This window comes from Podarcis bocagei, assembly GCF_964188305.1.
Source record: "Podarcis bocagei genome assembly, chromosome: 4".
Lineage (NCBI taxonomy): Eukaryota > Metazoa > Chordata > Lepidosauria > Squamata > Lacertidae > Podarcis > Podarcis bocagei.
This window is the reverse complement of record NC_138128.1, coordinates 26,350,960-26,367,512: the sequence shown is the minus strand read 5'-3', so window position 1 is coordinate 26,367,512 and position 16,553 is coordinate 26,350,960. Positions and strand designations below refer to the sequence as shown.

Genomic DNA, 16,553 nt, shown 5'->3' with positions numbered 1-16,553 from the left:
CTCAGACTATTGGTCCATCTCCCTTAGTATTAGTAGCTTTCCAGGATTTCAGACAGGGGTCTCTCTCAGCCCTACCTGAAGATGCCAGGGAATAAATTTAGGATTGACCTTCTGCATGTAAAGCAGATGCTCTACCTCTGGACTATAAAATTCTATGCATCCGAATTTTATCCAAAGAAGCTTATGCCATACAAATGTGTTGGGGTTTAAAGTGCCACAAGACCTTTTGTTGTATTTGCTGCAACACAGATTGATCCTCTGGAAACTCCATTAAAATCACATACAAAACAGGGTAGTTTCCCACACACTGCCTGACCTCTTCCGGCAGACCAACAAGAAGAACGTACATTCCATTAAGCTCATCTTAATGGAAATAGATATTCTCAAATTCTGGGTGTGTCCTTGTCAGGCTCTTTACATCGGATGAGATCAATGCATTAGTCTATGCATTGGAACAATGAATACTTGGAGCCAATGAACATTGGCCATGATCCAAAGGTCCATGCAACTAAATCTATGCACCCAACTAATTCTATGCACCCATAGTTGCTTCCCCATCACCACCTCTGGCCATGACAAACTGAGAGGAGGCTGTTTTCATTGAAAAGTGACAATGGTATTGATTTATTATTTTAGTAGTAGTAGTAATGTCATTATATTTATTTATGCCCCACCTTTTTCCCCAGACCAGGACTCAAGGTGTCTTTTACACAAATTAAAACAACACGGATAAAATACAAACAGCATACAAAAGATAATTAAAAAGCAATTAAAGGACAACAGAATTTTTTTAAAAAACCCACAAATCTATTAAAATACAGAGAGTTAAAAACACCTTGGCAGGATTAAAAGCCTTCTTCTTGAGAAAACAGTTGCCAAAAGCCTGTTGGAATAAAACAGTCTTCACCCGCTGGCAGAAGGTGTCTGCTGCCAGTCCAGCTTCTCTGGGGAGGGAGTTCCAAAGTGGGTGCAGCCGCCAAGGTGGCATGCGTTATTCTTTCTGCCCTTTTATAACAACCTTATGCGGTAGGGTAGGTTACTCAGTGAGCTTCATGGCTGAGCAAAGATCTGAAACTTCCTTGCTCTTGTTCCACACAACCCTGGGAGAATCGGTGCATTTCACAAAGTCCAGAATAGTCAGTAGGCCCAGTCTGGGCTACCAGCCCATAATAATGGGGGGTGGGGGTGGAATTGAGGCCAAATCCCTGAATATGTGGCTGGTTTCCCATATCTAATCAGCAATGTAATAACAGAAGCCATTGTCCTGAATGGGAAGTCGTTGGTCCAATAATCCTCTACTATTGTGAGAGAGGAAGATGAAACGCTTGTATAAGCTTCACCCGGGGCCAAAAAAAATCTGGCTAGCCCCCACCCCCGTAGCTACGGCTGTGCCTCAAGCGTTTGTCTTTAGCAGGGTACTCCAAAAAATAAAATAAAATAAAATAGGCTGACGCTAGTCTGGCGAAGAGCTTCTCGCGCTACAGTTCTGCCTGAGCGAGGAGACGCTTCACCTGACGAACATCTGCCCGGCTTCCTCCGCGAGAGACAGGAGCGCGCCCGTCAGATTTTGAAGGTTGCGCGCTTCCGAGGACCATTCCGTCCACGTCACGCACGCACGCTCCTTCCTCCTGCCCCCGCCCCTCTGTGGCCGTTCCCGTTTTGGTCATCCCTTGAAGCCCCGCCTCTCCTGCCGGGCCCCGCCTGCCCGTATATAAGGCGTGGGGCTGGCGACAGAGAGCGAAGGTAGTTGTAGCAGCCGTATCTGCGCAGCGGGTCTCTGGACTGGAGCGCCATGGCAGGTAAGGCTCTTGCCCTGGAACGGGCTCGAGGCGCTTCCTTTCTCCTGCTTGCGCGCCGTCAGCCCCGGGGGGAGGCTCTCGCGGCTGCCTGGGCTTCCTGCCCGGGGGCTTTCCGCGCCCCGTCGCCTCGGGCCAGGCGTTCCCTTCCAGCCCAGGGTGCCTGACGAGCAGCGCCAGCCTCTTCCGCGTTGTGCGCGCTGCCCGAGCCGGGAGGGCTCCTTCACTGGGAAGCGCAAGCGGCGCTTGGCGGCCCAGTCAGCGCGCGCGCGCTCGCACTGTCCGGGGAGACCCCAGCTGCTCCCTTTTGGTCATGGCGGCTCCTATTTTTAGGCTGGCTCCTGAACGGGGCTGGCGCGTGAGGTAGGGGGGCTCGAATGCCTGCGGACGCTTTGCCCTCCCTTGTTCTGGACGCCCTCCCCCCTCTCGCCCCTGCAGTGGCTGGTGGGCTCTGAATGGTAAAGGTCACCATGTGGAAAATTGATTCCTCTTAATCATCTCTCCACCCCCACCCCCCGCTCTAATTAGCAGGTGATACTGGCTTCCCTCGTCCGTTTCTTGCTCATTCCAAGGGGGGGGGGGAGAACCTCCTTGTTTGCATCCCCCCCCCCAACAACAACATACACACAGATTTCCTTCACCACAGAGAGGGCCTGCTGCCTAACATTACTTTCTCTTGTCCTGCTTACTGTTGAAACCTATTGGTATCTGTCTCGGGTTGCAACTGATGCTGTTAACTAGCCAGAATGATCCCCAAACGGGTCAGATGTCTGTCTGGATCAGGTGCTAGCGAGTTGAAAGCTTCTTCACTTGTGTAACCCGGAAGCTTTTGTGTAACCCGAAAGCTTGCTGCACTTTTAAAACAGAGGGATCTACTACAGTGGTACCTTGGGTTACATACGCTTCAGGTTACAGACTCCGATAACCCAGAAACAGTGCTTCAGGTTAAGAACTTTGCTTCAGGATGAGAACAGAAATCGGGCTCCGGCGGCGCGGCAGCAGGAGGAGGTCCCATTAGCTAAAGTGGTGCTTCAGGTTAAGAACAGTTTCAGGTTAAGTACGGACCTCTGGAACGAATTAAGTACCACTGTACTGGATACTAGCGAATGCAATCAATGGCTCTTGTAACTCCCTGTCCTTAAAACCTGTGTTGCAACTGTTCCTGTATCTTTCAATCTGTGGCCTGTTTGGGGTTTTTTTAAGCCCCCCCCCCCCAATTGATAATGACTTGGAACACGCTGAGCAGCTTAATTTATCTGAATATTAGAAAAGTTGGCCCCTTGCGCATGGCAGTGGAGCCCAACATGAGTGGAGTAGGAACCTGCAGCTGCAGGTAAATATTAGGTCGATGTGATCTCTTCCTACATGCAATAACCACCTCCAGACAACTATAGGCAGATGCTAACCAGGGTACTTCCATTGTGGGCCCTTGTGAAAAAGACAGTTGCCTCTTCCCACCCCATTTACTTTGATTGTATACCAATATGCAATTACATACACTCCCTCCGAATATAAAATGTAGCATATATATTTTCAGAAAGCATATAAATTATAGGTCCATTTTATACAGAATACTAATTCCACATGTCCTCTATGGCAACCACTGATGCTAATCCAATTCCAGCATGATTTTGGATTATTTTATTTCCTGGACTCGGCTAGCATTCAACCGCAAACCATCCCTTCTATGCTACCTGTGGTTGCCTCAGGGATGGCAGAGCTAATTCCTCCTCCAGAGGAGAAACACAATGGAATACCTTCTTGTGTAGATATGTGTGCACGCACTAAAGTTTAGCTGCTGAAGGGTCACATGTAGGTTCATTCTGCCATGGGCACCTGGTTTTGAGACTTCACAGCCATGGTTCTTATAAAACTATTGCTGCTGCCGCCGCCACTGCTCCACCCCAGATGACATTGAGAGGGAAGAGGAATCACTTCTGTCACTTCACATGAAAATTGTTGTGATAGATGAGCAGATAATGCAGTTTTATCTGAATATACTGATTGTAGAGGTTTGCACCACTTACAGGTCAGTTCTTAAAATGGGGAAAGCAACTGATATTGGTAAGTGTTTAAGACAGGAATCACTGATGTGGTTTCCTATTTCAGCTCTTTGTGCTTTTCAGAGCTTGGATGAGGTCTACTAAATCTGACAAAATCCAGATTCCCTTGGAAAAGTGAAATGTGTGTGCATTTCCTCTGTGTGTCTTGGGACCACAGCATCCTGTCAAATGTAAATCCGCCCATGGGCTAGGTTGAAATCCTAACACCTGGGAGTGACTTACTCAGTCTGCAATGTCCTCTGTCTTGAAAGTGAATATGCAGACAGACCTCAAGACTGCAGCATTCTTTTAGCCTGGATCTTTGTACTTTTTTTTCCTGGTCTCCCCAATGACTTGCTTTGTGTAACCTAGTAAAGAGAACTTGAACTCAAAAGCTTACTGCAATTTTGTCACTGGTGACATTTTGGTTGGTCCTAATAAATGTATTGCCCAGTTCTTATGCGCAAAACAAAGCTACCTTTCCTTTTATAAGCAAAACATGACCCTAAATATGGCCTTTCTGCTTCTACCCATCTTCCTCAAACTTGTTGCCATTTATGGAAAATCGCTTTCTTTTTTTAAGCTCACTACCCTAATAAGAGTTATAATTGAAAGTAGCTTATATATGATGCCATGAACCTTGAATTTCATGGAGGAGTATTCTATTCCATGTTTTCTTATATGTATGTATTGATGAGCTTGTTAATAATTATAGTAATAATAATTAATAATAATAATTAATAATATATTATTTGTATCCCACCCAACTGACTGGGTTGCCCCAGTCAATCTGGGTGGCTTCCAGCATATATAAAAACCTTAAGCTTCTCTATACAGGGCTGCCTTTCAGCAATCAGTTGAAACCATATCTCTTCAGATAGGAAGATGGTGCTTCTAGCAAGTTTTCTTCTTAGAGAAAATCTAGCTGGGTTGGAAAGGACAGAACTGGCAGCAAAGCTGCTTTAGAGCTCTGTAATTTGAAGAAGCTGTTGGACAATGGTTCCTTCAAGTAATTTATAAGGAGTCTGACAGGGTTTGGTAGGGATGCCCAATTCAGAAATATAAGACTGTCAAGGATACAGCATCCTGCTTTCCATAATACTGAGCTTGATGCCTTCTAGAAGCTGAGAAGAAGGGCATGAAAACAACAGCATTTTTGTACCACTGTCTTCCAGCAGCTGGAATTCAGTAGTATACAGCTGCTGAATAAGGGTGTCCCTTTTAGTCATTAAACTGTCATCCTCTCCTGAATTTATCTCACTCCTTGTTAAAGCCATCTACGTTATTGACCATTACCATATGTTTTGGTAGCAAATCCATAAATCAGAGATGGAGAAGTTGTTGGTCTCCAGGTATTGTAGGACCACATCTCCTTCATCCATGACCTTCAACCATGTTGGCTAGGGCTGATTAGCTTGGAGTCCCAACAACATCTGGAGGACCACAGGTTCCTCATCCCTAAGCTATATCAGTACTTCCTTTTGCCTCTGTTAAACCTACTGCAGTCTGTGTTGGCTAAGTGACCTTGAGTGCCAGTACTTTTGACAGCTACTTTTTCCATACAATTATGTAAGCACTGTTATACAGTGGTTTCGCTCCTTTCTCCTGGGCCGTGTTCAGAAAGTGGTGGTGGGGGATGAGTGTTCAGACCCTTGGGCCCTCACTTGTGGGGTGCCTCAGGGTTCCGTCCTCTCCCCCATGCTTTTTAACATCTATATGAAGCCGCTGGGAGAGATCATCAGGGGGTTTGGACTGGGTGTCCATCAATATGCAGATGATACCCAGCTCTACCTTTCTTTCAAATCAGAACCAGTGAAGGCGGTGAAGGTCCTGTGTGAGTGCCTGGAGGCGGTTGGAGGATGGATGGCGGCTAATGGATTGAGGTTGAATCCTGACAAGACAGAAGTACTGTTTTTGGGGGACAGGGGGCGGGCTGGTGTGGAGGACTCCCTGGTCCTGAATGGGGTAACTGTGCCCCTGAAGGACCAGGTGCGTAGCCTGGGAGTCATTTTGGACTCACAGCTGTCCATGGAGGCACAGGTCAATTCTGTATCCAGGGCAGCTGTCTACCAACTCCACCTGGTACGCAGGCTGAGACCCTACCTGCCCGCTGACTGTCTGGCCAGAGTGGTGCATGCTCTAGTTATCTCCCGCTTGGACTACTGCAATGCGCTCTACGTGGGGCTACCTTTGAAGGTGACTCGGAAACTACAACTAATCCAGAATGCGGCAGCTAGACTGGTGACTGGGGGCGGCCGCCGAGACCACATAACACCGGTCTTGAAAGACCTACATTGGCTCCCAGTACGTTTCCGAGCACAATTCAAAGTGTTGGTGTTGACCTTTAAAGCCCTAAACGGCTTCGGCCCAGTATACCTGAAGGAGCGTCTCCACCCCCATCGTTCTGCCCGGACACTGAGGTCCAGCGCCGAGGGCCTTCTGGCGGTTCCCTCATTGCGAGAAGCGAAGCTACAGGGAACCAGGCAGAGGGCCTTTTCGGTGGTGGCGCCCGCCCTGTGGAATGCCCTCCCATCGGATGTCAAGGTGATGGACAACTACCTGACATTCAGAAAACATCTTAAGGCGGCCCTATTCAGGGAAGCTTTTAATGTATGATATTTTAGTGTTTTTTGGTTTATGTGGAAGCCGCCCAGAGTGGCTGGGGAAACCCAGCCAGATGGGCGGGGTACAAATAATAAATTATTATTATTATTATTATTATTATTATTATTATTATTATTATATCTAGTAGTTCTCCTTGGTCACTTTAAAACAACAACAACAACAACAACACACCCTAAGAATTCCTAAATCTTTTGCATTTCATTATGGAGTTATTTCTGACCCTCTGTTCATCTAGATGGCTTTTTGTAAACCTTCCAGTTCTAAGGTTACCCCCCCTTTTTTTTTTTACTGAGATGGAGCTATTGGAAATGCACTGAATAATCCAAATGTGACTATGCCGCAGATGCACATGCAAAGCATTACAACAGTCTCAATTCCTTTTAGGAAAGGGACTGGAAATAATCTCTAGCATGGAATTTCTTTTTCCACATTGCTGCACAGAAAGTTGTTTTGATTGAGCTGCCCACCGTGACCTCAAGACATTTTCTGATTAGTCACTGTCAATTCAGATCCCAGCTATTCTCATTCAGCAGCTGTAGTCTTGATCGACTACTCCATTTGAATTTATCATATGAACCTGAGGTGTGAGGCTTTTCTTGCCATAATAGTCTGGTAGTTATATGTAGCCCTTCATAATATAGCCTGTCTGAAGACTTTGGAATCAATGGGGATTTTGTTTTTATACATGTGTAATAATATGAATGGTCAACAGCCTACTGAAGCATAAACCTTACCAGATATCTATACAGAAGCATTTTTCTAATAGCATTTTATGGGAAAACGCATTCCTGCCATGACACAGGTATAGTTTTAATTGACACATGCAACCACCTTACAGATGTACAGCAAGATTTATTCAGTTCCAAAACTCAAGCTTTAGGCATGTTAAGAGTCAGGAATTATAAGCACTGCTTGATATGTTTTTGACAGTATTGTTTCCTGCCCTTAAGCATATTCATCTTGGACTGGTAGAGACACACCTTTGAATCTTGTCTCTTCATGTTACTCACATGTATTTCTGGGAAGCATAGCCCCAGCAGAAACACCTCAGTTTAGTTTCCCGAAAGAATACAGATGGTTGAATGTGGAATAACGCTAACAAATAACATGGTTCGCAATCTCTTTGTTCTATACCTGGTCAGAGGCGCTCTAGAGGAAATAATGGCTGCAGTTCAGAATGCAATGTAACGAAACAGGGCCATATTATATATGCCCCCCATCAGGTGTTTGTAACTTCTTTTCTGTTGTGTAGCAAGTTTCGAAATTACCCCATAGTTTGGTAAGCCTGAGGTTTGTGTTACATGTGTTGATGGCAAAAGACATGCACACGCACTTGACATTTCACATTCTAGATTAAAGGTGCATCATTGCTTGGAAAGCAGCTAATATGTATGCAAGCAAGGTGTGGTTACTTGAAGGAAGGATGCATTAAAAGCTGAGCATCCTGTGTGGCCTGTTCAAGCGTGTTATGTCAAATGGTCACACCATGGACATTTTTTTAGTCTACTTTTCCCACAGCGGCTTGGCTTTAGACATGCATGCATTCTACATCTACGAAGCAATGCCACCCTATAAGGTCTGTTCTGGGACCAATGTTTCCCAATAGTCCTTGATTTGATAGTTCATTTCTGAAGGTACTTGCCTGCAGCTGCAAGATGAAAATGGTAGGTTTGCCCATTTTGCAACCCAAGGCAAGTGAGCATTTTTTAACATACCTGTTCTGGCTTAAATATACTGGTGTAGAATAGTGAAGCCCCATTAAAACCCTAATTAAACATGAGTTCTCCAACTTGGACAAAACAGGAGAGCAGCTTCTGCTTCTGTTCTGCTGTTGCCTCCCCCGCCCCATCTAACCTGCCTGCTTCAGGTGCATCTTTGCCATGCCCAGAATTACTGACAGGTGATCCTACCTATTGATGCAGCTTAGAATTCCAGGCACAGCAATACATCCAGGAGCATTCTTGCAAGCCTGGTGATGAGGGGATCATGAAGTGCATCACTGGGTGTCCCAGTGTTTCCTCTTCTTATCATAGAGCCATCATGAGCTTTGGTTGGCTGGCCTTCAACTGTCTGCCATTGTGACCAAAGATCCTGGTGTGTTTTTGAACATCATGGTAAGCTAAACAATGAATTACCATGAATGAGCCAGTGTGCTGGTACCCAGAAAGAAGATTACATCCACTTCACTGCTCCCCTGGCACTGCTGCTTCAGTAGCTGGAGCTAAGCCATGGTTTGGCTTGGCTATCCAGCCCATCACCTTTGTGTATGTTTTGCTTAGAAGCCCCCTCCCAAATAGCAAAGAAGAGAGAAGACTTGATTAACTTTGTGTGACGGTCCTAGGATTGTGATGAGCAGCTACCTTACTCATGACATCTCAGGAACAAGCAGAGCTACTCGAAGTAGTTACATTGTCAATGCCTTCCAAACAACAGTATCAAAGGCTACAGAAAACTCTTCACAGAAGGAGTGAGGGTACAATTGCACTTAAGAAGAATTCAGTACAGTCATACCTCGGGTTGAAGTAGCTTCGGGATAAGTATTTTCGGGTTGCACACTGTGACGACCCGGAAGTAACGGAGCACGTTACTTCCGGGTTTCGCTGCTCGCGCATGCACAGACAGTCAAAATGACGTCATGCGCAGGAGCGGCGGAACGCGCAGATGCGTGGACATGGGTGGTTTCGCTTCTGGATGTGAACGGGGCTCCGGAACGGATCCCATTCGCATCCAGAGGTACCACTGTAATCAAAACCACAAATGATGTATGTGCTGAACTTGAACTCAGATTCGCAGTAGCTCAAGAACATTATCCAGGTGTGCTTACAGACACTTGGTAGCCACAGCATTTAATTATTTTCCAACTGAGAAAGTTGAAGTAAGGGCAGTAGCTGGTTGATAACTGGCATACGGGTTAAAGCTGTTTTCTTCCTTAACATGGGTTTTTGAGGCCAGATGACACTGAGCCTTGCATGAACTTAACAACCATGGATGTAGCGTTACTTGATTTTTCTAGCAGCCAGGATAAATATGGGCAACTTGCAAATTGAGCTCACGCTCAAGGACAGGGGGGACTGTTAGCAGTGGCAGTAGGCCAGTCATGAGTGCCTGGGGTAGGACTGGGGAACCTGTTGTCCTTCAGAGGTTCTTGGACTCCAACTCCCACCGGCCTTTTCCAGCATGGCCAATGGTCAGGGATTGGAATGGGAGTTTGAGTCTAGTAACATCTGGAGGACCACAGGCTCTCCATCTCTGCTGTAATGCCACAAAATTCTGGTTAGGTCTTAAAGCTGAAAGGACAAGAATTGCATCACCAAGAGAAACAGTACCAGTTACGAAGAACTATCATTTCTGTGTTTAAGCATCCTACCTCCACTCCAGATGCTACTACATGCACTTAAAACATTGCCAAAGTTGCATGTATCATCTGCAGCACTCTATTCCTTGGTTTATAGGTGGTATATATGTTTTTGAAATAAAACTAAAAACATGTTTGTAATAATAATAATAATAATAATAATAATAATAAATCACTCCAGTGCTAGTATTGAGTGTACCATAGCTCAATCTCCAGGTGGCTAAACTTGAGCCTCCAGGCATAGCACTGCACAGAATAGCTCTTTTAGATGCATATGAAACATAACTGGTAAAAGTAATTATCTTCACCATAGCATTAACAATTTAACTTTAGCCTAGCCAAATATTTGAGGCAACAACATTGATTATAAAAACTTGTAATTCAAGATTATGTAATTAATAACCATAATTAGCCCTCCATTATACAGCCTATTAGGCTTAGATTGAAAATTCTCAGCTTATGTTTCCTTGAAGGATTTGACTTCATGTAGCATTCCTAGGTCTGGGAAATTCATGCCGCCTATGGCTGATTACCAAAGTATGAACCGCCTTCACTGAAGCTGATGCAACTTGAAGCGTGAGAGATTGTGTCTTAATGCTCTTAGCTCAATAGCAAAATTATACGTTCATACATGTCAGATTTCTTACCTAAATCTAACATTTCTATTCATGGTGGGAAGCTTCAGCTGGGACATTGTATCTATTTATAATTTGGGCCTGACTAGTCTTAAGGGTTGTTTGTTTTTCGTTTTTCTGAAAGGAAACTAGCTTAATTCTAGCAGCAAAAACATATTTGCACATTTTGCTTCAGAGGGAGGACAACCCTGTCTGGATCAAGTATACTTCTCAGTTCCTAGACTCAAAGCCATTCTCCCATGGAGCCCACTCACTTTACCAGGATTCAGCGTCAGTTTGTTGGCCCTCATCCAGTCCCTCGCAGCATCCATACCATGGTCCATGGCTACACCTGGTTCAGATTTTGTAGAGCTGGGTGTTATCAGTGAACTGATGACCTAGTGTTCCAAATTGCCCAATGGCTCCTCTTGGTGGTTTCAAATAGGTGTTGAAAAGCATTGAGTACAAAATAGTGTCATGTGGCTCCCCACAGCATGATTGGCACTTGGCAGAGCAACAGCCACCCAATGCTATTCTCTGGAATTTACCTCCCAGCTTGGTACAAAACCATTGCAACCCTTTGCCTCCATCCCATCCTCTCAGAATAAAGACAGCCATTAGGTCTGATTCAGTTCCAAATCTGGGCCTGAACCCAGACTGGAATGGGTCTAGATTGTCAACCTTTTGGGCACATTTGCAAACCAGAGAACTTGATATGGGCAAGAGCTTCTAAAGCTTTAAATACTCAAGTCACAGCTATAGATCTTTAGACTCTGAAATACCTCCAGACTGCATCAGTCTGCCTGCATCCAGCTAAATGGAATATTATATATGCCTTTATTATACATAAAGGGAGTTGCACTGCTCTCCCTTACTTAAGCAGGAAGTACCATGCGTTCAAGAAAATTAGTACAGCTCAGAGTTTGTCTTCCGTTAGCTATTCTGGTGTGACTTACACAATCTGAATTGCTGCACAGGTTTCCTAGTAATCATGCAGACTTAAGGGTTCCCCTTTTGCAGACAGAATTAAGCTGGTTTGGAACAAGCTGCAAAGTTTTCAATTCAAAACATTGCTATGCATTGAAACCCAGTGTTGCACAAGCAGACGTCATTTCAGCCACTGGGACTTTGTAATTCTTCTCCACCCCTGTGCAGGCCCCCATGTGCCCCCAAAATCTGTTGCTGAGGCTGGGGGGCCCTCAAACACATTTTGGGGGGGTGCATCGAGGGCTACAGGGTGAGCTATTGTCCATTCCACTTGTGCATGCACAGCACAAGATACAACCCAGCAGCTTAAAGAGTGGGTGTGTATCTATTAACATACTGGTATGCAAACTGATTTGCTCCTCAGTTCAAGGCTCTATTTTATAGCCTGGTCCTATAGCAGCCCAAATTTTTATTTTTTTTAATAACATTTTATTGGCTTTCCCCAAAAAACAAATTGACTTCCTTCTAATCCCTTCCTTGGTTCTATTATTTATCAAGATACTTTGTGTCCATAATTAAGTTTGTATCATATTTAAATCACTGATTATCCATTCATAATAAAATTACAAGTAATCTTAAAACCCTGCTAATGTATTAACCTGTGTACATTGCTTCTGTATATATGCAATAGTTTTTCCATTCTTCCTTAAATTCATTATCGTCTCTTCTTCTTAATTTAATTGCCATTTTTGCCATTTTTGCATATTCCATTAGTTTAACTTGCCAACAGCCCAAATTGTTACAGTAAAGGTGGTGAAGATAGGTTGTTCAGCTGGTATACAGAGAACTCTAAGCAGTATGGCTAGTAGCAGTAGTAGTTTAAAAATTGAAATTTGGACCCGCTTAATAGGCAAAGCGTTCCAGCTTCCACAGCCAGAACCTTAAACGTACTCTGAGTAAGATGTAAATATTTAAAACTTTGGCACCACACTGTGCAGATTGTAACAGCAATTAAACACTGAGTAAGGATGAATAGCTAAAGCTGCTAAAAAGATGGAATGTCAGCTATTGCCCAACTGAGACTGTAGAGAACAGTGATTTATTACTGGGACGAAGTTACTAAGATCATGCTATGCTCAAGTGTTAGAATTCATCCTTTAGTAAGTAGGAATATTAGTCTACATATTCCACCCGACTCCAGAGATTAATACGTGTTTTCTAATTTGTGGTCAAATGGTATAAATGAAAACATCAGGTGCATTTGGCAAAGGCTGGTAACAACTAGAACTCTGTAAGTTACAAGTCTGCAAACTGAGCTGCTAGAAGTCTGTGGAGGATCTAGTTAAATTGTGTCATCTTTGTTGCAAAAGAATTCAAATATAAAGCACACAAAAGGAATATTTTTGGCAAACTGGGGTTAACTTCCACTCACTGTATAGGATACGTCCCATGAACTCCCATATCCTAAATGTCCAAGCTGAACATTAGTATATAAATTAATGGAATGAAAGCGTCTTGCATTATGCATGTGAAATAAAGTTAACTTAAAAGCCTTGCTGGAGCAGGCAAGGGTCTGTCCCATATTCTGTTCCCACTTGGCCAGGCTGATGCAGGAGGATGAAGGCACCAGCCCTCCCTGTTGTCTTCCAGAAACCATTATTTAGAGACATGCTGCTCCTGAGATTTGGAGGTTTCAGTTAGTCTGAGAATGAGATCCTTTGTGCTGAACTCAAGAACATATAATGAACCCTAACTCCTCCAGTACTTGCTACTAATGTGACTTAATGTGTCTTTTTTCTCTCCTTAAGACCAGTCTTTTGTGACACTTGCCACAAACGATTCATATGTGAAAGGAGCACTTGTACTGGGGTCCTCACTGCGAAACCACAGAACAACAAAGAAGCTGACGGTACTGATCACTCCCCATGTCTCGGATCCCATGAGGTAAGGTGTATAACATACAATACTTGACTAGTCATGCCACTAAAATAAGAAGCTGGGGTCAGTCTCTGCCTAGTACAGTGGAACCTCTACTCAAAACCACAATCTGTTCCGGAGGCCCCTCCTTATGGTGAAATGGGTTGCAGAAGTGCTGTTGTGCGCAGGTGCAGACGGCGGACTTCTGCGCATGTGCAGACGGCTGCTTCTGCGCATGTGCAGGCAGTGGCAGCCACTTCTGCGTGTGCACAAATCACAGCAAACCCAGTGTTTACTTCCGGGTTTGCCGCAGTTGCAACTTGGAACTGGCATAAGTAGAGCGGAACGTAAGTAGAGGTTCTACTGTAGAGGGAAACTGAACTAGGTGAACTCTCTTTAGGAGCATTTTTTGGGCTGATTTTATTTTAGCTAGACAAATGGAAATATCTGTTAACACAGTGGCATATCCTTTACAAATTTTTTTAGTGAAAGGAAACAAAACAACTGTGACTTATTTCTCCCTCCCCAGTAAAATCCCTATTAATTCTAATTGGAAGAGAAATTCCCATTCAAGTCAAAAAACTGAAGCTGTGCTGAGATAGTTTACTCCCCCCTCCACCAGCAGTTAAACAATAATGCCAGTCTTCATGGCTTGTTTCTCCTAGGCATTTCCTTCCAAAGTTGTTGCCACCACCAATAACAGAGCACCCTGTTTCTTCATTCTGGTATAAGGCAGCCGCTGTATAGTGGGAGGACTGCCTAGAAATTTATTCTAATCAAGCGAATTTGTAGCCTGGTGTTGGCACTAGTTTTCCCTCACATCTGGAGGACCAGTGTGCTTCTGATCATATAGTCCAAAAGAAATAATGCATGTACAGATGTCTGCTTCACAAGATCTAGTCAATCTGCCCACGGATGTTGGAAATACTGTAATACAAAGACCTATGCAATTATTGGATCTCCAGGTACAGGTTGGAACAGAAAGTAGATAACTAATGAACTATTTGATCTCTTGGGGGCAGAATTGGGATTTTATATGGAAAATCTAGTTAAAAGGAATGATTTGATTAACTGAACTACATCCTCTTCCTGTGAAAACTACTCCGACTTCTAAACATGAAAGAAACTTGACAGCACAGCAGTTGTCACAACTGGATTGCTTTACCTACATGTGAATTATTTCCACTATCTGTGGCCTGAACTGGTGCACCAAAATTGCATGTCATAGGAGTTGTAGTTCCTTGGTTAAAATGTGGTGTCAAGTGCATGAAACATCATACAAGAGCATTTCTTTTTCTAGAGTTTGTAAATGGTTTAGAAATTTGGTCTACCATTCACTTGGGATGGACTTAGTTACTGCTGCAGAAGCTGCAGAGGAAAAGAGTGGTGGAGACAGAAGTTTGAAAAGCTGCAAAAAGATTGGAACTATTGAAAGTTGTTGGACACTGCAGCAAAGGGAATCAAAAGAGGCCCATCATGGGAGTTAGCAGCTGACCTTAGGGATGCAATTTGATAAGTATTGTCTTGGTTAAGGAAAAGATCTAGAACATCTATTTTTAATTCAGACTGTAAAATTACTTTTTTTCTAAAATAATTTCCTCAAGCCATTCAGACATTTTGCTTTACAAAACTTTACAACATATTTGGGCAAAAGATCCCTGCATTGCAGGATCCTCACAGTCCTTTCCAACTCTATAATTCTATGATTCTGTTTTGTTGGGGGTGGGAATTGATCTGTGCAATTGACCCATGCCTTAAGTGCCATGTCGCTCTACCTGGTATTGGGAGTTGGTTGGGCTGGTTAAAGGGCTTTTTGGTAGAGACAAAGAAAAATAATATCCACTTGGTGGCAGTGATGAAGTTAACAAGTGGGGGCTGGTTTAGCTGGCTGCCTGGCTTGTCTCCCTCCTCTCCCACAGTGCAAGTTACAACCTGTACACTATCCCAGTGATGACATCCCACACTGCAGCTCCTCCACACACCAGCACCATTCCTCCTAGAAGCTGGGGTAATACTAGCGTGGGGAGGGATTGCTACAATAATCATCTTCTCTGTGGTCTGAGGATTCTGAAACTACTTTTGTAGTTACAGGTAGGTAGCCGTAAAAAAATTTCCTTCCAGTAGCACTTTAGGGACCAACTAAGTTTGTTATTGGTATACCAATAACAAACTTAGTTGGTCCCTAAGGTGCTACTGGAAGGATTTTTTTTTTTTTACTTTTGTAGTGAGGAATAGAACAGCAGAAGATAACGTGAGAAACATCCCCAATATTCTACTGCTTGCAGTATTATGGTTTTTTTATAAGCTCTGAATTTGAAGAAGCAATTTAAGCTTCTGACATCAAAGAACTACAAAACCAGGCCTTGTCTTGATTGGTCTTCAATTACAGTTTTTGGCGAAGAGTTCCCCTGTCTTACCCAAAGTTGACTCTGCACAGTAGAAATACAAATGTTCAGATATTGTCTCAATACTCTTCAAATGTAGAGTTGTAGAATGCTTTCCTGTTTATTAACGGCATAGTTGCTTCTGCATTTAACCCTTTTGTGCATGCAGCAGTTGATCACTCAAATATATTTATGTATCATGTTTTAGTAGCTGCTTTTTACATGCAATGTAAATGGTGTGTTTACTATGCATACATAATAAAAAAGTGTTACATAAGCATTTCCATAAAACCTAATCTTTAGAAGTCCCTCTCTAAAATGTCATATGGATTTAGAGGGAACTGAAGGAATTACACAAATCGTAAGTGCACTGCAGCAAGGTCCAGTGTCCAAATGAAACAGTCGTTGCTACAACATAATAGCGCAGAATCAAAATATTGTAGGAGCTTCATTTTTTAAATTTTATTGGTGTTCCAACAGTGCTGATAATAATAATAATAATAATTTATTATTTATACCCCGCCCATCTGGCTGGGTTTCCCCAGCCACTCTGGGCGGCTTCCAAAGGAATATTAAAATACTATGATACATCAAACATTAAAAGCTTCCCTAAACAGGGCTGCCTTCAGATGTCTTCTAAAAGCCTGGTAGTTGTTGTTCTCTTTGACATCTGGTGGGAGGGCGTTCCACAGGGAGGGCGCCACTACCGAGAAGGCCCTCTGCCTGGTCCCCTGTAACTTGGCTTCTCGCAGTGAGGGAACCGCCAGAAGGCCCTCGGTGCTGGACCTCAGTGTCCGGGTAGAATGATGGAGGTGGAGACGCTCCTTCAGGTATACTGGACCGAGGCCGTTTAGGGCTTTAAAGGTCAGCACCAACACTTTGAATTGTGCTCG

The 16,553-nt window shown here is 43.8% G+C and overlaps 1 protein-coding gene across 5 annotated transcripts in view; it reads left to right on the top strand.

Annotated features, from left to right (window-relative positions):
* The first annotated feature begins 1,667 nt into the window (after window positions 1-1,667).
* GYG1 (glycogenin 1) overlaps window positions 1,668-16,553 on the top strand; it is a 34,420-nt gene continuing 19,534 nt past the window's right edge. The window contains exons 1-2 of one of the 5 annotated variants that reach the window (XM_081190519.1): window positions 1,668-1,799; window positions 13,168-13,303. In XM_081190519.1, the coding sequence (XP_081046645.1) occupies window positions 1,793-1,799; window positions 13,168-13,303 (143 nt within the window). In that variant the 5' untranslated portion in view covers window positions 1,668-1,792. Of the gene's footprint in view, window positions 1,800-8,784; window positions 8,937-13,167; window positions 13,304-16,553 lie in introns of those variants that run through there. The other 4 variants (XM_081190516.1, XM_081190518.1, XM_081190517.1 and 1 more) reach the window with 4 other exon arrangements.